We start from the raw sequence: 22,530 nt of genomic DNA, 5'->3' as shown, positions 1-22,530 counted from the left end.
GAGGAGAGGGCTCACGGGACGGAGTGACATTTTGCTAGAGGGTGTTTTATGTTGTGTTGGGCAGGATGTCGTGGTGTGGATTGCAGTAGCATGTATCAGGCCGGAGTGGGGGCATTAGTTGGCTGAGCAAGGGGGTGTAAGAGCACCTTGTTTATCAGAAAGGTTTATTGGTTCAGCATGAGGCAAGAACCTTTGTTGGCAGTACAAAATTACTTCTTTGACAAATTATTTATTGATTAGTGTCCCAAGTATGCTTACATTAACACTGTAATGAAGTTGCTGTGGAAGGGTACACCGAGGGAGAATTTAGTATGGCCAATCCACCTAGCTAGTACATCTTTCGAGCATGGGAGGAAACCGGAGCACCCAGAGGAAACCCACACAGACACAAGGAGAATGTACAAACTCCACACAGGTAGAGATCCAAGTCAGGAATCCAACCTGGTGCCCCAGATCTGTTTCCGTGGGTGGTTCAATGTGGCGGGCTGGTACCATACATGTTGTGTCCCAAATATGTTGGCGTTTCATGTTAGTTATTATCCATTGGCGGATTATTGGAGGAGTTGGATTATTTTTGAGAGGGGGGTGTTTAGATTAAAGATTGGGTATTTTGAAGTCCATGTTGGGGGAAGGTAAAAAAGAGAAGGGTAAGAGTTAGAGATACGGTTATAATTCCCACTTTGCTTTGACTTCTCGGGTGTTCAGGACTGTAAAGCTTAATGTGGGACTGAGGAAACCGTGGTGCCTATGTTATGGTGTAGAGAGTCACATAGGAGTAGCAGAGGTATTAGCGAATCTGGCAGTCAAAGGCTTGGATATAGCTCCTAGTCTGGACTTAATGCTGTACGTGTGTATATAGAAACATAGAAGCAGAAGTTTGGCCCTTCGAGCATGCTCTGCCATTCATTTTGATCATAGCTGATCATCAAATTCAATATCTTGATCCCACCTTTCCCCCATATCCTTTGATCCCTTTGCCCCAAGAGCTATATCTAATATAGTTATATGTCCTTAATAAACAGTTATTGTTCAATCATACAAGCCTCTGGACCTCTGCTTGAGACAACATACAACCTTACAACAAAAAGGAGCATCCAACCTGACTTCTCACTAGTTATACATGCACAATGCTTCCTGAATGAAAATATCTGTCAAGTAGATTGGAGACTCAGTCTGTGTTCTTTGAGGTTTTCTCCCCCAAGCTACAGATTTAAGTGTGTCAGTTGATGATATTACTGGCATGGAGACGACAAACACGACGCTTGGGCGATGCTGCAACTTAGTGACAGAATCCGAGTTGTTTGTCTCTTTGATTGTAATTTTCAAATGATATCTGTGATCTAAATAGCAGATGACCCTGATTTAATTAGCTGGAGACTTCCCTTAACAAAGAATTAGTTTATGCAATATTGAAGGCATTGAACCAATTAATTAACAATTCCATTTGTCTTGCACATGGAAACTGCTTTCGTCTCTGACTAGATAGACATGAATATTCTTCATTATTTTTGACAAGAACTGTAGAATCATATAATCATAGAATCCTTACAGTGCAGAAAGAGGCCATTCAGCCCATCGAGTCCACACTGACAACAATCACACCCAGGCCCTATCCCCGTAACCTCATTTATTTATCCTGCTAGTCCCCCTGACACTCCCTGAGAGCAACTTATCATGGCCAATCCACCTAACCAGCACATCTTTGGAGTGTGGGAGGAAACTGGAGCACCCAAAGGAAACCCACACAGACACAGGGAGAATGTGCAAATTCCACACAGTTACCCGAGGCCGGAATTGCTCTGACTGTAGCATTGACTATTTTAGTGGGTATTTCTGCACACGTTGGGGCAAACTTTCACTTGGGAAAATCAGCATTGATGGGGCAGAAAGGGTCACATTATTGGGTGGAATTTTGCACTCTGAGCACCGAGTGTTGGCTGAGTGAGAAACAATGTGAAGCTCTCCAGCAGTTATGGGGAATAACCCTAACAAGCACCAGGCAACTCCCTGCCCTACAGATAGGGGGAACTCCTTGTCCCACAGATAAGGGGACCCCTCCCTCACACCACCACCAGGTACCAGGGCAGCCCCCTACTCCACAGATAAGGGAAAAACCCCCCTCAAGCATCGGGGCAATCCAATCATCACACATAAGGGAAACAATCCCCACCCACACCCACCCACCACCAATGGAGTTCCCCAAAGGATCTGCCTCTGCACTGCCACCCTGGCACTGCCACCCTTGAACTACCAGGGTGTCAGTCAAGCATGTCCCCCTCCCCCCAAAGGGTTAACATACCTATGCGCCCCTGCTGGGTTCCTGGCGACTTGTTCATGTTTCTAAAAAGCAATTGTAAACCTCACTGGCAATGACATCACCCTTTCTGGGTGTGAATCTTGTTACGGCACCAGAGAGAGAGACGGGCAAAATCAAAAAACAAGATCACACCAGCGAGAAACTCATTTTCTGACTCTTGCGAGATTTTGAGTCCACATTGCTGTTTGTGCTCACAGCTAACACAGGCACAAAATCACCCCCATTATTAACAACATTACTGTCCTGTTAATGACTGTCTCCCTATGACTTTCGCAAGGTCCAAAGCTTGTGTCTGATACAAACAGTTTATCTCTTATCCATGTGAACCAGAGGCTTAATAATCTATTTGGGGCTCCGCTTGCAAATTTAAGGAACGCATTGGCAAAATTAACTTTCTAAACTGAAATTGGTAGCTATTTGTTATGAAAGAGTATTAAGGGTTATGGTAGTAATGCAGGAAGATGGTTTTAAGATATGGATCAGCCATTATCCGATTAACTGGTGGAACAGGCTCAAGGAGATGAATGGCCTGAGCATGTTTTATGAGCAGAAACATTTATTTTTGAGCATCTGGAAGGACCAGGGTTTCTATCCCTAGCTCCAATAAAATGTTTTGGTCTTCTGTATACCCCACCCTAACTCCTCTTGCTCACCCCCAATGTGGAGCTACCTATGGGTGGGTATCTGGTGACGAACTTGGATCCTGAAGCCGAGGATCAGCAAGCTGCACTGGTGTGCACAATGTAGCTGTCAACATTAGATGAGGTTGAGTTTTCCAATTCCTGGCTGCCTCTTCACCATCCGAATGGGTGGTTGTCAGGCAAACCCTGTCAATTGACTGTCTAAAATCGCTCCTGTGGACTATCTTCAGAATGATTAATGGTTAAAATAATGTTTGATTCATTAATTTTATCTTTCATGGGATGTGGACATCACTGGCTAGGTCAGCCTTTATTGCCCATCCTTAATTGCCCTTGAGAAGGTTGTGGTGAGCCCCCTTCTTAAACCACTGCCATCCATCTGGTATCAGTACACCCATAATCCTGTTCAGAAAGGAGTTTCAGGATTTTAACCCAGCGAGGATGAGACAATATAGTTTGAAATCAGGATGATGTGCGGCTTGGAGGGAAACTTGGAAGTTTCTGTATTCCCATTCTGTACCTTTGTCCTTCCATGTGGTAGACGTGGCAGGTTTGGAAGGTGCTGGCTAAGGAGCTTTGGGTGAGTTGCTGCAATGCATCTTGTGGATGGCACACACGGCTGGAATTGTGCATCAGTGTTGGAGGGAGTGGAGCTGATAGATGGGGTTGTAACCAAGTGGGTTGCTCTGTCTTGGATGTTGTCTTGAGTGTTGTTGGAGCTGCACTCATCCAGGCAAGTGGAGAGTATCTCATCACACTCATGACTTGTGCCTTGTAGATGGTAGACAGGCTTTGGTAAGTCAAGAGATGAGTTACTTGCTGCAGAATTCCCAGCCTCAGATCGTTTCTTGTAGCCACAGTATTTATGTGGCTAATCCAGTTCAATTTTTGGTTAATGGTAACACCTCGGATGTCAGTAGAGGGGGAGAATCAGTGACGGTAATTCCATTGAATGTCAAGGGGAGGAAACAAGCTGCAACAATCTTTTATTTTGGGTGGGATTTTCCCCAGAGGCGGCTGCCATTGACCAACAATGGGATCGTCTTGTCCCACCTTCGTCAAAGGGGTTTCCCATTGAATACACCCCTCGCCTTCGGGAAACCCACAGCAGGGATGTGCAATCGATGGGACTGGAAGATCCCGCCAATGTGAACGGTTGGAAAATTCCAGCCATTAACTCAAAAACTGCACGAAACTTTAATTTATTTGATCTGATAAAATCTATCTCTTTGGCCAAACTTTTTAAGTAGCATCTCAAAGGAGAAAAGGGCTATAGACTGACTGGTCACATGATGACAGGGCCACTAAAAGGGTCGGGAGTGCAGGAGCTATCCCTGGAGCACGGGCAGAGTACAAGCATGGATTAGCTGGTCAACTAGTGAATGAAGTATTGTTTGTTACAAGTCCTTAGTCGCCAATCTTTGGGAACACAGCACTACTAAATGATGTCGGGAGTTGGCAGTATGGTACAAGGACTTCCCCACATCGACCGATGATGAAAACATTGTAGACAGTTGGGAAAAGTTTGAGAAGAAGTAACATATTTACTGTGGTGCTGCATTATCTGACAAATCAAAAATGGTTCCAAAAAAATACTTCGCATACTTTACTAAACTTAGTGGCCCCAGGGCCGCTGAGAAATTTGGGTCATTTGTTTCTGAACTGGAGGAGAAAGAGGATCCCAAAGTAATTCTAAAAAAGTTTGAAGACATTTGCCTTCCGATGAAGAATATAATACTCAATAGGTATGCGTTTAACTCAACAACCCAAAGATCAGATGAATCAATACAATGCTATAGGGTAACCTCGAAAAACTTAGCAAGGAAATGAGTAGTTGGCACCTTTACTGATAAGTTAGTTTAGGGATCAAGTAGTTTGCAGGGTCCACAGCGATCTTGTTCCTAAGCAGCTGCTGTGAGAGAAAGACTTAACACTACAAACAGCCTTTAACACCTGCAACGAACAGTCAGCAAAAAGCAGCAAAGATTTTAGTTTTCACAGTATAGGGCACGACCATCACGCTCAGAACAGGACAGCATGTTTCCTGTATGGTAAACGTTGCAAGAAATGTGGCAAGTGGAATCATTTTGCTACAAATGTTGCAGATTGAAACCACAGCAGCTTTTCTTTACCACTAGGCACATTGCAGCCGATCAGTCCTCCAGGACAGGAGCACCAGCAATGTGAATGAATGGCAGCTCAGCCAAAGCAGTGAAACCACTGAGCCTCCAACAACACTCTACCGTGAGTGTCGACACCATCACAGAAAAGGGTAAGATCTTCATCAATCTCAACATGATTTGCAACAATGTAAGTCTGAAGGTAAAGATTGAACTGGAGAAAAGTGTAACATATTGCCCAGCTAAGTGGCACAGGAACTAAAACCATATGCAGCAGTGGACTCCACTACCCAGGTGGATCCCATGACCTGTGGTGGACAAACCATCCGCACTGAAGGTGTAGCCACTCTTCACTGCACACAGGGCAGTTTTGGATAGTGTAAAGCCACTGCTAGGTTTTTGGGACAGCATTATACTGGATCTCATCTAACTTGGTCCAGAGATGCATGCTTTACAACACCAGGACCCAGAGATGAGAGAGTACAAAGATCTCTTCAACTACGATGTCATTGATATGCTCGCAATAATATACCACATGAGACTAGATGATTCAGTACCAACAACAATTGTACTCCGAGAAGAGTACCAATAGCCATGAAGCAGAAAGTAGTCAATCAGCTGCATCAGATGACAACGCTGCGTGTCCTAACTCCTGTAAACCAGTCCGCAGAATGCATTTCAGCAATGGTGGCTGCAGTAAAGAAAGACGGCACGGCCAGGATATGTATTGGCCAATGCATTTGAACAAGGCACTGCTCAGATCTCGTCATCTATGAAGTCCATAGAACAGGTGGTATACAGCCATGCCCTGCAGCCAAACAGTTACATGGTAGCTTCAGATGATGGCCACTATGTATGCAACTGCCATCACCTACTGTAGGTATCGGAATCAGCACCAACAGATGCCACAGCACCCGAGTCATCAAGCCTACACATAGGCCCTCTACATCAGTGGACAATAAGGCTCCTCCAGAGGTCTACACACTAAGAACACCAGCCTGAGAAAAACTGCAGCACAGAAAACCACCATAATCACACGCTCAGTGCATGTGCCCAAACCAAACACAAGGTTCCAGGATTATCATAGAAACAAAGAAACTAGAAGCAGGAGTAGGCCATTCAGCCCTTCGAGCCTGCTCCAGTATTCATTTTGATCATGGCTGATCATTGAATTCAATATCCTGATACCCCCTTCCCTCCATATCCCTTGTGATCCCTTTAGCCCCAAGAGCTATATCTAATTTCTTCTTGAAATCAGACAACGTTTTGGCCTCAACTACATTTGGTGGCAGTGAATTCCATGCATTTACCTCCCTCTGGGTGAAGAAATTTCTCCTCACCTCAGTTCTAAAAGGTTTACGCTTTTTCCACAAACTATGACTCCTAGTTCTGAACTCCTCACCATTGGGAACATTCTTTCTGAATCTACCCTGTCTAACCCTGTTAGAATTTTATAAGTTTCTATGAGATCCGTTCTCTCTCTTCTAAACTCCAGTGAATATAATCCCTACAGTGCAGAAGGTGGCCATTCGGCCCATTGAGTCTGCACCGACTCTCCGACAGAGCATCTTACCCAGCACCACCCGCCCCCCCCACCTTATCCCTATAACCCCGTGCATTTACCCCACTAATCCACCTAACCTACACATCTTGGGATACTAAAGGGCAAGTTTGCACAGCTAAAACACCTAACCTGCACATCTTTAGATTAATGTCACCAACTTATCTACAACTGGTCTTTGTTTCTTGTCTTTACACAATGAAAAAGGGAGGGAGGGAGGGGAGAGGTGGAGGAGATGCAATATGCTATGCACCAACTGAAACAGTTCAATCCGTGTTTCACCATGTGTAAACGATCACATGTTGTTAGCCTGTTCAATCGATACATCATAAAATGGTTCCTACACAATTACTGCTTGTGCACACTGTTACACCTCAATACCATCCATTGCCCCAACTTAAACAGGGAAGATTTAGACCAAGTGGTCACATGATGATGTGATGACGTGACTGTTAAAACAGTCACGTGATGTGAGCATAGGAGTTATCCACAGAGCGTGGGAAGAGTACAAACATGGAGTAGCTCGTGAATAAAGTATTGCTGGTTACAAATCCTTAGTCAGTCTCTGGGAACCCAGAACATCTACCAGGGTGACACAGAGGCAGAGGGGTTTGTTGAAGGAATTCCAAAGCTGAGGGTATGGACAGCTGAAGGCACGGCCGCCAATTAAAAATACAGAATGCTCAATAGGCATTCTGGGTTAAGGATGGGTGAAGTGCTGAGATCTTGGTGGACTCTAGGATTGGAGGAAATTACAGAGATTTCAAGGTGTTATCAGACCGGGAGCCAATATAGGTCAGGATGCACAAGGGTGATGGGTGAATGGGAACAGGTACAAAGGGTACATATTCTAGATCTACAGAAGGTAACCTGCTAATGGAACAAATGCTAGATATTTGAAAGAAGATGGTGGGGAAAACATTAAACTGCAGCACAAGTAATCAAAGATGAGGTACCATAAAAAAAAGCTGCTTGCAAAGTGACAATAACTTTATAATGTCAGTTGAAAGTACAGACTTTGACGTGTAAAATGAATTGTGAGCAGTTGTTCCAGCACCACAGAACTCAGGCATCAGCCAAGCAGATCGATAATATGTAGGAGGGAGTCAAACAGATCTGATTACACAATATACATGGAGTTAAGTACCTCCAGCTGTTGTTAGACAACTAATGTACTTGAGGAGGAGGTTTTTGAGAGCCAACGTTTTAAAAATCGATATGAAGTCTCACAACCCTTAAGTTGTTACCTTTTATAAAACTTCCCCTCCCCCAAGTGTATTGTTCCAACTGGCAGTTTGTTACCAAGGTTACTGTATGCGTGCAGTGCATTTTAAAATGTAAATGCGCATATATACAGAGTATGTATTACAACTGGAGTAAAGGAACCCTATTGTTCCTCCACACTGGGTGAGCTGTAATAATCATTTCACATTGCTACCTTAAAGCTGATGATCTGAATTCAGACTGCTTTGTTTTAAGGCAAAAATCCAATATTATATAAAGATGATTTATCTTGGCCATGTTATTGCCCCTGCTTTGTTACAAATGTGGATTGTACTTCTTTGTATTATGGGGTTTATATTACTAGTGTAAAACATTTCACCGCAGCATGGCTGCTTGTGTGTTTTGATAGTAGATTTAAAGTTATTTCTGAAACCTTTTCTCTGGTTTGTGCCAAATTAGGCAGAATTTAATGTCGCACCTGCAGGCTGGTTTGGAGGGTGCGGTGTGGGTAGCCTGTCATCTTCCCACCTCCGGCCAACTAAGTCAGGGTAGGAAGGTTCATGGATGACTTTCCTATTCAGATGCCAGTTGATGCCCTTTTGTGAGGAATTAATGCCCATTTTCCACTTAAAGACCTCATCCCACCGCTGCAGGTATTCAGCCAATGCCAGGTGGCACTGAAAGCCACCTCACTGACCTGGCTCTGACTTTCCCCACACACCAACCCCCCCCCCCCCCCGACTCCCCCATATCACCTATGACCCACATCCTTCTCTCAAGCGCGGTAGAGGGGATGGCACGCTGGCACAGTGGTTAGCACTGCTGCCTCACAGCATCAGGGACCCGGGTTTGATTCCTGACTTGGGACACACTGTGTGAAGTTTGTCCGTTCTCCCCGTGTCTGCGTAGGTTTCCTCTGGGTGCTCCGGTTTCCTCTCTCAGTCTGAAAGACATGCTGATTAGGTGCATTGGCCATACTAAATTCTCCCTCAGTGTACCCGAACAGGCGCCAGAGTGCGGCGACTAGGGGATTTTCACAGTCACTTCATTGCAGTGTTAATGTAAGCCTACTTGTGACCAATAAATAAACTTTTTAAACTTTAAGTTTGCAGCTCTATTCCACAAATTGCTATTGATCCTAATTCAATTGTTAATTTTAAATCTGAGTTTAATATACTTCTGTTAAACAAAGGTATTAAGGGATATGGGGCAAAGATGGTTCTGCGGAGTTAGGCCACATCATCTCACTGAATGGCAGAGTAGGCTCAGGGCCTACTCCTGTCCCTATTGTTACATGACCTATAATTCATTTATATTTGCACTACACCACGTGTGTATCACATCAAATGCTTTTTGAAAATCTGGGTAAACCACATTCACTATGTTTCCTTTATTGGTCCTCTGTCATTTCTCGAAGCACTTTAAGAGGTTGGTATGACATAAAATGAGCGGTTTAATCTAATTCTAATGTAGCGGTTGCACCTTTAAATTCTATTATTAGACTGGAGTTTTAAAAATGATCTAACTTCATACACCAAGCTTAATTCAATACAATATTGCAAGTTCTAACATTTTCAAACTGAATAGGAGAATATTTCAAAATTAATCAATATGGTGTGATTAGTTTGTCTTGTATGTCGCTGGAATTCATTTTTAAATCTTAGTGATGAAATATTCAACGAAATAATCCCTTGCTAACTCTTTCCTGGGTTATGAAAAGAGTTGTTCCCTTCAAATAAAAAAAACGTTTGAAGATCTCAAATAAAAAAACTCCTGAAAAATGAAACAAAAATTGATCTGAATATCTGATGAATCATTTGGATTAATTAGGGTATATCTCAGTTTTCAGAAATCCCAGAAATGGAGATACAGTACCAAGATTTCATGTAACCAGCGGGGACTGGGAGGCAGGGTCGGAGATGTGGGTGGCATTGATGGTCCCTATACAATCCCTCATCTGACCTAAATCTTGGACTGGCCAGCTAAGTAACACTGGCAAGTGAAAGTTAAACTTCCTACAGCCACTTAGAGAGCAGGAGACCAGTCTTCACTCAGTTTTAGATTTCCCACCATCAGTGTCAATAAGCATCTATTTATATTCTTTTGAGCAAGTGATAGTCAGATTAACAAATGAATTAACAACCCCTTACAGGGGTATTGTAATTAAAACAAAAACTGCAATGTTCCTGGGGCTGTTACAGGCAATAAATAAATGCTTTTTATAGAAGAATGAATCCAGTCTTTACCTTGTTCAGGTTTATTTTCAAGCCTGCTGAGCAGAGGGACTCTCCCAGCTCATTCCCCAACACACTAGCCTGCCAGTGCTGGCTGACTCTTCCTCATATATAATTTGAGTATAATTAACAAATCAACATCCAACACTGGTTCACTCCGTTACCTTCAAGTACTGGGTGCTTAGCATTCATTAAATAGAACTTATTAGATTCTAACATCCACCAGTACCGGAGGCACCCTCTCCAAGGGTGCAGACGTAGCAATGGAAGAGGAGCAGCCAGTTAGGTGAATGATGTTCCCCTGCTCCTCCTTTCCCACCACCTCCCTCTGACTGGATCCATTGAGGGTCACCTTAGCTAGGCCCAGGAAAAGGTAAACAAGGAGGCCCTCTGATCTGCCTGTCCCTCTTTGCACCAGATGCCAAAGATCAGGAGCGTGGGGTTGAAGCACAAACAAAACTCGAGAAACTGCACCCCTCCCCCAACATGTGGAAAAGGGATTGCTACCTCATGCATCCTGTATACACATAGATCACAGACTCTTCTAGACTACAAAAATTACAGGGCCTGGGAGTCAATGATCCACAGAATCCCTACACTGCAGGAGGAGGCCATCAGGCCCATCGGGTCTGCACTGACTCCCTGAAAGAGCATCCCACCCAGGCCCACTCCGACTCTGCGCATTTCCCATGGCTAATCCACCTAATCTATACATCTTTGGACAATATGGGGCAATTTATCATGGCCAATCCACCTAACTTGCACATCTTTGGAGTGTGGGAGGAAAGTGGAGCACTGGAGGGAATCCACGCAGACAAGGGGAGAACATGCAAATACCACACAAAGTTACCCAAGGCTGGAATTGAACCCGGATCCCTGGCACTGTGAGGCAGCTGTGCTATTGTGCCACCATGCTGAACCCACTTAATCTGCGGTTACATGGGACTGTGAAGTGTAACAGCCCCTTGCCAGATCCCAAGTGGAAAAAAGGAGGACTCGCACAGAAAGACCACTCTCCACTGTAAGCCACCCCAACCTTTGGATAACAAGGTGGAATGTCACAATGTACAGTGCCTTTTTATACTCTTGGGTACAATTAAACAAATAAACTAATCAACAGTCCCTTAAAGGGGAACGGTAACAAAAATTAAAAACATTAAAAGACACTCATTATTAAACACAGAAATTAAATTAAAATATCATTACCAGGGCTGATGATGACATTGCAGAGACCACTGATCACAAAGGGCCTCAAGGTGCAGTATGCTCCCTGTCTAAGAAAACCCGGGTGCAGACGTAACCACAGAAGGGGGCAGGTAGTGAGGTTGAACTATCCCCTTAACTGTCCACTGCTTGGACCTGTCTATGGCTACCTTGGGCAGGCCCAGAAACAGACAAACAAAGAGGTCTTCCGGCCTAATTGCACACACAGCCCCCTCTCTCTGCACCAGTAGCTGGCAAAAGATCAGCAGTGTGGGGCTGAATTGTAACTAAAACAAGAGGAATAATCAAAATGGTGCTGTACTCTTTCACAGCTTATATAAAAGGAGCATGGACTGCTCAAGGGCACAGAATTTACAAGTGGCGTGGGAATTGGTGAACCGATTCAAGCCAGAATTCTCCGTTCTTGCTGGCAGTGGTACCAGGGTGTACGACATCGGAGAATTAGGTCTTAATCTTCTATTACATGGGCCTCTCTCACTCTCTCCCCGCCTCTCTCGCTCTCTCCCCGCAACACACTTTATCCCAGATAGAAAAGATGAGGACTCCCATGTAGAGGGCTCTCCACTGGGGGCTCCTGTCTCTTCCAAACAGCAGTAATACCATGGTCTGAATTGCTCTTTTTAGACTTTCGAGAAATAACAATTAAAACAAATATACAAATTAAGCAGTTGTTAACAGGGTACTGTAACAGAAAACAAAAACTTTCAAGGAAATATCAAATTAAATTGAAATAAGATTTTGGGCACCAATGCACCTCTGCACCTCTTACCAGTTGCAGAAAGCCTTGGACACCTCTTGTTCCCTTTCCAGGTTCACCCGGGTATGGACATAACCACAGAGGAGGGGCAGGCAGTCAGGATGAATGACCACCTCAACTCCTGCTGCCTGGACCTATTAATGGCCAGGCCCCAGGGAGTACACCCACAAGGAGCTCTTGCAATCCATCCAGTCCCTGCCTCCAAACCAAGTGAACAAAGATCAGGAGCATGGGGTTAGGAACAGCACGCTACACAAGATGAAAGCAGGGCTGCAACCTCATATATATACATGACTCATAGAATCACAGAATACCTACAGTACTGTAGGAGGCCATTTGGCCCATTGAGTCTGCACCAACTCTTATCCAAGGTTGCAGAAATTACAGGAAGTTTGGGAGACCATGGACTGCACTGGCGTAGGCACCATGGGCTGAGCCGTAACTTTATACCGTATCTTTTCTATGGTTCTATGCATGGGACTGCGGCACGAAATACCCTCCATGCCAAATCCCCAATGGAAAAAAGGTGGACTGCCATGTAGATGGCCTCCCACCTGAGGCTGCCACGACCTCTCAAAGACAGGACGGAACACCATGGCCAAACGTCTCCTTATATCCTTTTGATTAAATCAATAACCCAATGAAAATAAGACAATTAACACCCTCCCCCCACGTTAATCATAGAAATCATAGAAACCCTACAGGCGGGTGGCCCTGGATACGATAGTCTGTCGGAGAGTCGGTGCAGACGCGATGGGCTGAAAGGCCTCCTTCTGCCCTGTAGGGATTCTGTGAAAGATTCTGCTGAAGTATTGATACCCTCCAAAATTCATTACCATCCGTCACCTTCTGCATGATGAAATGTGAATGGAATGGTAATCCTCAAAAACTGATCCATTACAGACCATTTTGAGGTTAAGGTGGGAGTGGTGTTCCGTCCTGTCTTTGAGAGGTCGTTAACAGTGCAGAAAGAGGCCATTTGGCCCATTGAGTCTGCACCGACCACAATCCCAATCGATGGGGCTGGGGCATGTGCATTTGGAGCTTGCTGATGGAGCACTTTGCTTTTCTGAATGTTGGGCATAAGTCCCATCTTCTGTTATGCCTCAGTAAACATGTTGACGATTCTCTGGAGATCTGTTTCTGACACAGCACTTACTGAAGCATCATCAACCTCTTGGAGCTCAGTGACTGAGGTTGGGGTGGTCTTAGTTTTTGATTGGAGTCTTCTGAGATTAAATAGCCTATCTTCCATTCGATAAATAGACGGCCCTCCAGCAAGATGTTTGTCTGTAGTCAGACTGAGCATGGAGCAAGGAGGATCGAGAAAAGGTTTGGAGTGATGACACAACCTTGTTTGACTCCCACCTTAACCTCAAAATGGTCTGTAATATAATCCTAACTGACTAAATCTCTTCTCATATGTCAGTCCTACTATTACAGGAATCAGTTTGGTAAACCTTTGCTGCACTCCCTCCATAGCAAGAACATCCTTCCTCAGATAAGGAGACCAAAACTGCACACAATATTCCAGGTGTGGCCTCATCAAGGCCCTGTATAATTGGAGCACCAATACTGTACTTGAATCCTCTCATTATGAAGGCCAACATACCATTTTCCTCCTTTACTGTCTGCTGCACCAGCATGCTTATCTTCAGTGACTGGTGTTTGAGGACACCCAGTCTCATTGCACATTCCCCTCAATTTATATTATTGGGTAAGATGATATAAATCCCTTTCCTTGAAAACCCTTCTTAAAAGTTATGATCAAAAAATAGCTAAGAATTTGGTGACTAAAATAGACATAACATACCTTTGTTTGGTCTCTTGATTGCAGCTGGCATGATCTCTTTCTCAAAGAGGATGGAATATGTAGAAATGGCATCGTGCCAAGCTAAATGGTCACCAGTTTAAAGTTTATTTATTAGTGTCACAAGTAGGTTTACATTAACACTGCAATGAAGTTACTGTGAAAACCCACGAGTCGCCACACTGGCACCTGTTCGGGTACACTGAGGGAGAATTTAGCATAGCCTTTGCACCTAACCAGCACGTCTTTCAGAGCACCCATAGGAAACTCACGCAGACACGGGGAGAATGTGCAGACTCCACACAGACAGTGACCCAAGCCGGGAATTGAACCTGGGTCCCTGGCGTGTGAGGCAGCAGTGGTAACGACTGTGCCACCGTGCCGCCCAGTATCTCTTAAAATGTGAGGCATTATCCAGACTGAACAGCTTTCAAAGCCATCCTTATACCTCATCTAAAATGTTCTTAAGTTCAATAAAAATATTTGAGCATTAGTTTAAAAAAGCATAAGGAAATACTACTCTTGAAGATTTATTAAAATTTAAAGATCTTTTTATAAATTCACTCATGGGATGTGAGTGTCAGTCAATGTCAATGAGGCCAGCACTTATTACTCAAACCTAATTCCCCTTGAGAAGGTGGTGGCAACCTGGTGCATTGAACCACTGCACTCTATGTGGTGTTAGTACACCCACAGGACAGCACAATGGACATCTGTGGCATCTCCCAGTCTGCCACTTACAAATGTAATCGGAAGGTGATAGTTACCCTTTATGCCAGGGCTGGTATGTTTATCAACTTTGACCTGGACCAGACAGATCAGGGCCATAGGTTTTGCCCACCTAGCAGAGCTGCCCCAGATGCAAGATCTGATAAGAACACATCCACTTGGCTCTTAAGGCACCATAGCGGCAGGTGGTGCCATTCAGGAACCGCAAGGGATTCCACTCGCTCAACGTCCAACTTGTCTGTGACCACACAATGCACATCATGCAGATGTGTGCACTGGATCTCCTCGGATGAGGAGGGCAGTAGGCCTGACGATGCCAAGGAGGAGGAGGAAGAACGCTGGCCAGTGGACAGGTCCAGAATTGGGAGATGAGCAAGGGATACCCTGATCACCTTGTTTCAAGGATGAACAGAAGTAGCAGGTGGTGAGGTCTCCCACAATGGGCTTAAGGTCAAACCAATGATGTTGTGCCAGCATTATCTAACCATTAGTTCAACAGCAGGGGACTGAAGCTATTGACCTGACTCTGCAGGAGAATGATGAAGACTTGCAGTGAGGAAAAGGCAATGCTTCTCTCATCCTCAGCAATATGTCTGGACTCCTGCCTAAAAGGGAGCTGCATGTGCCATGCCAATGAATGGGCTCATCATGGGGTTCATCAAAGGTGGAATAGCCTCAGACACTGCAGGCTCTTCTAAAGTATGTGACCAGGTTTTCATTTTCATCTTTCACCCGAGGAGGGCAGGCAATCAACACCTCGACAGCCCCTTTGCCTCTCCCACTTGGGTGAAGAGATGCAAAATTGAACTGCTCTCGTACTAATGGATGAGATGGGGGGGTTGCACTTCCGGGGGTTGGGGGAGGTGGGGTTGTCTGCAGCAGGGCTTCTTTGCTCTGCCCTCACTGTGGGAGAGAAATAGCGCAGCCAATCTCACACTCCGCAGGAATGAAGCGCTGGATGAGTGCATGGGTCCGCCTAGCTTTGCGGGATGAAATGACAGGGTGGAGGCTCTGTGGTTTATTATTTGTAACTATACACAGTTGTGTATATGTTCAACTCTGGTAAGATTATCTGTGCATGAAAATGAATCTATAAATTACTTACTAAATGAATTGAAATCCTCAGTTCTGTGAGCCAATTTGATTCAACTATTTAAACAAGAAAATATTGTTACACCTCAATTTATAGGTTGGAATGATCCTTTAAAAAAATGTCCAGGGCTTCATAGAACCATAGAATCCCTATAGTGCCGAAGGAGGCCGTTCAGCCCCTTGGACCTTCACCGACTCTCCAACAGAGCATTTTACCCAGGTCAACCCCAGGCCAACCCCTTGCTCACTAATCCCCATAACCTACACACCTTGGGACACTAAGGGGCAGTTTAGCATGGCCGATCCACCGAACCTGCACTTCTCTGGACTGTGGGAGGAAACCCACGCAGACATGGGGAAAATGTGCAAACTCCACACAGACAGTCACCCAAGGCTGGAATCGAACTGGGGTCCCTGGTGCTGTGAGGCAGCAATGCGAACCACTGTGCCACCATGCCACTTCTGTGAATTTTTATGTAGAATTAGCTCCTACTGGAATTTTGACCTAATGGTATATTTTTTGTATTGGAGATACAGTAGATCTTTAGTTCTGACTATTATTTAATCTGAAAATCTGGCAAGATTTTTTGCCTACTAAACGAGTGAGCAACAGTTTCATTGGATTTCATTTCAGATCAGCCATGATCTTGTTGAATGGCGGGGCAGGCTCGAGGGGCTAGATGGCCTACTCCTGCTCCTATTTCTTATGTTCTTATGTTCTTATTGGTATTCACGGTTCTTGAAATATGATGAAAAATTGCCACACAATCTATGGTGATGTTCCATTTCCATTTGATTTCTTGATTGCCCTGAAATCTAAAATTATGATGTGTATGTCAGTGAGTTTATACCAATCATCTGCCCCAATTCCTGAGTCATGACTTGCTGATAATTGCATCTTGTAGTGTAATATCTTATTTGGACAAGATCTGTGTATAATATTTTTCTTTGTCTTATCAAAACACATGTCAAATAAGGTTACATAGATTTTTGTATATTTTGGGTGACTTGGTAATTTTGCTTATTCTTGTATAAGATGAAAGTTATGTTAAGAAAAAACAAAACTTTAATATAGTAGGAGTAGTATTATTTTCAGAATTCTGATACTGTTGCATTGGGGAGCAATAACTTGGAAGATTGGAAATGCCTGATGCTTGATTACAAACTCAGCAGAATACATGCAAGTGTTTGCCAATAACCAATTTTCTACCACAACTATTTCTATTCTAAATTTAAATTGTTCTTATATTTCTTGGTTTAAAAATATTTTTTAAATGTCTACTTGGAAAATTTGAAAAATAATAAACATTATATGTGGGAAGATGCAATAATTCACTTTTGTTGATGTGGTTTTTTTCTGAAAAAACAAAACTTAAAATATTATGAATACGTATGTTGTAGTTATATGGTTCAGTACAGCAGCACACCACCAAAATGAAAGGTATAAACAATCTGCATCTTACTAATAAATCTTTGATATTCTTAACGCCATTATCTGCTAAGAAGAAATTTTAAAGAAAAAAAAATTGACTCTTGTTGAAATAATTTCATGCAAATATTTTTTCTCTCAGAGGGTCGTGAGTCTTTGGAACACTCTTCCTCAAAAGGCAATGAAAGCAGATATTTTATTTAAAAATATTTTTAAGGTGGAATTCGATATAGGTTCTTGATTAACAAGTGGGTAAAAGGTTATGGAGGGCAGGCAGGAATGTGGGGTTGAGGTTACAATCAGATCAAACATGATTTTATTGAAAGGCAGAACAGGTTCGAGGGGCCGAGTGGCCTACTTCTGCTCCTAATTCGTTGGTGCATCTGTCCTCCCACTTAATATGTAAGATCTTTCGTAGGCAGCATGGATGGAACGACTCCAGTGCTTTGAGCTACCTCCTACACATTGTCCATGTTTCAGTCCTGTATAGTGAGGAAGGCATCCACAACCGCATGGTAAACCATGAGCTTGCTTTCAGTTTTGATGTCACAATCTTCAGTGTTTCATTTCCTCAGGTGGCCAGAGGCTGCACCAGCAGATTTCTGCAGATGTTGGATTTCTTCATCAATGTCAGCCTTCTGTGAAAGATGACTTCCAAGGTACTAGAAGTGTCCCACATTTTCTAGACACTTTCTGAAGAGGTACTCCCTGAATCTCAATGGGTTTAGCCAATATGATTTTTACAGCTCACCAACCACAAAAAGAAATGTCATGATGCCAGCAACCTCTCTACATAGTGTTCTTTGACTTGACAAAGGCCTTCAACTCTAAATCGTGAGTTTAGAAGAATGAGGGGGTATTTAATAGAAACTTACAAAATTCTAACAGAGCTAGACAGGGTAGATGCAGACAGGATATTCCCGATGGTGGGGGCTTCCAGAACCAGGGGTCATAGTCCAAGGATAAGGGGTAACCCTTTTAGGACTGAGATGTAGAAAAATTTCTTCACCAGAGAGTGGTAAGCCTGTGGAATTCACTACCACAGAAAGCAGTTGAGGCCAAAACATTGAATCTTTTCAAGGAGTTAGATATAGCCCTTGGGGAGAAAGGGAACAAAGGATATTGGCGGGGGGGGGGGGGGGGGGCGCACACAGACTATTGAGTTGGACGATCAGCCATGATAATAGTAAATGGCGGAGCAGGCTCACAGGGTCAAATGGTCTACTCCTGCTCCTATTTTCTATGTTTCTATATCTTTATTAATAGACTTGGGCAAAACTATCACCATTGTTTAAGTATGTGGAGTTTTCCACTTATAAAAGACCTTTTACGTATAGACGTCATAAAAATGGACACCTTTCTGAAAAAAGTAAATCAAAGAGGTTGTTTATATACCAAGAATAAGCATTTTAATTATTCAGAATACATAATATCTCTCTGGCTTCCTTTTGTAGTCTGATTTTTCAGTAGTCTAGGTTCATCCATTTTCATTATTTTTTTCCATTGGACTTACATTTCATTGCAACTCTGTAATCAGTAAATATTTCATGCAAATCTTACATGACTAATACTTTTTATATGAGGTCACCAATCTTATTTCATTCCTATCAACAGCTTGTTATGAACATGAGAACCTCTCATTCAAGGAGACCTTTAATTATCATTCTTAAGTGTCTCTGAACTGGATAATTCAGGAGCCATTATTTTTTGGAAGAACATGAAGTAACATGCTCAATTTGTTTGGTTAGCTCATTCATTTTGTCTGTCCAGTATTCAGTGCTCTCTTGCAGCTGAGCAGATAGCTCTCCAACCCGCTGGATCCAGTAAGATTTGTTTGGGATCATTGGATCATTTGCCTCTGATTTTTCCAGATCTTCCCTGGTTAAATCTTCACCTCTTTCCTTTTGAGACACTCTGATGGGCTGTGGTTCAGGTCCAGAGGTTGCCTGATCAGAAGCCATTGCCCTTTCAGATAGAGATATTTGCTGATTTGGTGGCACTTCCAGACATGTTTGGTCTTTCAGTTGGCTCCTAAGGGATCGGATAGTCTCACCAAAGGTTTCTGACTGCAGTTCAAGTTGACGACGGCAGAGCTGTTCTTTTTCCAACTCTCTCTTCTGTTTTAGGTTTTCTCTGTTGAGTGTATTTAGCTGTTACAATTCAACAGAGAAGGCATATATAGTAAATTGAGATTTTTTAGTTTGGTTTATGCACAACATTATCCTATATATATTATATATATATATATATATTCTCTCTATACAAAAAATGTAATATATTTATATTATATAACACCAAAGAAGAATCATATTGAACCCAGAATGCTAACTCTGTTTCTCCAAAGATGCCATTCGCCACAACCTTTGGCTTGCCTGCAAGCCCATCCATGATAATGTTCGCTAGTCCTGCGTTCCACAAAGCATTTATTTCAAGATCCTCAGCTTTGCTTAAAATCGCTGCATGGTTTTGCTTCATCTCATATCCACTAGTCCTGTGTGCCAGCTCACACTCTACAGTTCTGACTTTATTAGTGATGGAACTTTCATGAGTCTGAACATTTCCTAAACTCCTCCAGTGTTACATCTCTTCGCAATAACCTTTCACAACCTACCTTTCCCATTCTTTTTTCAGTCAGCTTCAACTTTTCCCCAATTCTTTGTAAAGCACATTGGGATGTTCTGCGACATTAAAGACAGCTTTTTTTGAATGCCAGATTTTACATACAGGTGTATTGTGTATATTAATAGTACAAATTCTATGACATAATGCCTGGAAAATACCAAGACAGAAAAAAAATTCCTACTTGTTGACAAAACAGTCAAGTAGATGGCTCTATGAAATACAGTATGTGCACTATATAATAATTCATTTTGTATGCAGTTAGCATATCCGCCATTTTATTACTGAGGGTTATGCATAGATTGCACAAATAACTGGAGTTCCTTAATCCACCACGTTTTATTCACCAATGTTACATTTTATTTGATTCATTCCCACATGTAGTTAATACCTCAGAGAGCTAACATATAACAATAAGAAAAGAAAATACTGTGATTGTTTGTTATTTAAATACTGTAATAAATTTTAAAATCCAGTAGATGGTGTCTAGGGACAGATATTTTCTGAGGCTTGGGAAATTTTCTATCATTTGCAAAAACCCAAAGCAACTGAGTACACTTGAACCAGTTATTCTTCTCCATTTCCCAAGGCAGCGGCGAAATAGTGAAGCCAGGATTATTTGATTTAAAATTAACATTTTCATATTATTTCCTGAAATGTTATGAAGGTTATTTGTCAAAACTATAGGCATTCTAAAAACTGCAAAATTCATAGATTCAAAGCATACTTTAAACACAAAATTATAAATATAATTTTCATATAGTTAAATGGTTATCAAAGTGAAACCACATATATACCTTTTGCACTTAGTAATGATTAAACAAATTAAGAGGAGTTGTTAAAAATGTAGGATTGTAGAACGGCTTATGAAATGTAGATATTGTAAATTTAGTTAGAGAATGAATCTGTCAATGCCTTCTTTCTTTAATATTTTTAAATCAAGCAAAATGCAAAGGCATGCCTGTAACTCTGGGTATGCAAGAAATTAATATCCAGAAAAATGTTATAGTTCTTATACTGACACATGTTAATATTTACATTGGGATTGCAGCCTGAGAGATTAAACAAGAAACATTTTTTTGTCGCCTTCAGATCTGCTGTTAGCAAAGAAAATCTTAGATACTCAAATTTGCACCACTGTGCCTTGACAGCATTGTGACTTTTTAAACTTGACACTTCACTTTACTAAACAAGTTATTTGCATTCCGTGCACACAGATGCTTTAAATCTTAGAACTGTCAAATATGCTGTAAAATACATTGAAGCATTCGTGCATATACGTACTGCATAAGATTAAAGTAGTAAATGCAGTCAAGAAATTATTTTTTATTGTGATTTTGAGTTGTGAATTACATACAGATGTAATTCATAATGACTGCTGCATGCAGAATTCATTAAAAATGGATAATTCTACCTGATAATCTTGGTCTAAAATAATGGAAACACTCCAGTAGGCTTGAAGTGCCTCAAACACTTCAGTACACGACTTTCTTTAAAACATTAAAGAAACTACAGAATAAAAAAATCATTTTTAATACTTACTTCAACCGATGAAGAATCTGAAGATAAATGCCACTTAGACATGTTCACCAATAAATTTAATTTGTCACAATTACATGTGCAAATTAAACTTGCAATTTTTCAAATAAAACAATTTGTTTTGTCATGAATATGTAGTCATGATAGAACAGATTTTAAACACAACTGTTTTAAAAGGTACATTTCTGTTTTGGAAAACTTCACTATAGGTGGAATTTTGACCCTGCATTAGCCGTCAGCATAAACAGCAATGTGGGCACAAAATCCTGCAAGAGTTGTGAAACAGAATTTTCACCAGCAAGATCTCGTTTCCCGATTTTCCCATGCCCCTCACCATGACACAACGAGTTTCACAGCCAGAAAGGGCGGGAACATCATCTAAATACATTAGCATGTCCCGAGCTATCCTGCCAGAGCTTCCACCCTCTCCGAATATTCATTAGGCTGAGCCCCCAAGCATTGAACTCCATGGCTAACATACCTCTCCAGCAGAGAGAGGTGACAAAGATGTAGCCCCCAGTGCAAAGGGCAAAGGCCACTGAACTCATCAGTCAGCCCTGACATGACAAGTTTGGTGGCAGCATTTCTTACCCCTGGGAAGAATGAACTCAAGTCAATGCGCTCATGTTCCCTCAGTTCTCACCCTTGGGTGGGGTGGGTTAAACAGGCCAATATGGCTATCCAGGGTAGATGCCCATTGGTCAGGAGTAGCTAGGAGAGGGTAGTGTGGGGACATGGTCACTGTGTGAGAAGGGAGTGAAGCTCATTTGAGAGGTGCTTAAATAGGGGGATGTGCACAGGTGGATGCCCCATGCGTTGAAAAGCCTGCGGGTCAGGACATTGTCAGGACTCATCAAACCTTTCTGTTTCCTTCTTTTCATCTTTTAGATTGAGAGGATAATGGAGCCAGTGGAGCTGACAGTGCTATTGTGAGTAGTGGACAAGCAGCAGTGGCATCAATGTGCGGCTGCACATGGACAGGGCCTGAGGGACTGCTGACCACCTGCGCCAGGTGATGCAGGAGTTGGCACCACATTAACTGGGAGGTCACCCACTGCCTGTGGCCCTGAAATTTACAGCTGTGCTGAACATCTATGCCAGTGGCTCATTTCAGGGCTGCATGGGTGACCTGTGCGGCATCTTCCAGCCTGCCACACATATGCATAAGGGAGGTGACAGATGCATTATTTGCAAGGGCTCACCGGTACATCAACTTTGACAGAAACCAGGTGAG

The 22,530-nt window shown here is 42.7% G+C and overlaps 1 protein-coding gene across 1 annotated transcript in view; it reads right to left on the bottom strand.

The window, feature by feature from the left end:
- Positions 1–18,527: 18,527 nt before the first annotated feature.
- The window catches only part of LOC144496130 (uncharacterized), a 92,727-nt gene continuing 88,724 nt past the window's right edge, over positions 18,528–22,530 (bottom strand). The window contains exon 8 of the mRNA XM_078217114.1: positions 18,528–19,288. Within this exon, the coding sequence (XP_078073240.1) occupies positions 18,839–19,288 (450 nt within the window). The 3' untranslated portion in view covers positions 18,528–18,838. The remainder of the gene's footprint in view (positions 19,289–22,530) is intronic.

This window comes from Mustelus asterias, chromosome 7 (genome assembly GCF_964213995.1).
Source record: "Mustelus asterias chromosome 7, sMusAst1.hap1.1, whole genome shotgun sequence".
NCBI classification, from domain to species: domain Eukaryota; kingdom Metazoa; phylum Chordata; class Chondrichthyes; order Carcharhiniformes; family Triakidae; genus Mustelus; species Mustelus asterias.
The sequence above is the reverse complement of the archived record's forward strand: the minus strand, read 5'-3'. Positions and strand labels throughout refer to the sequence as shown.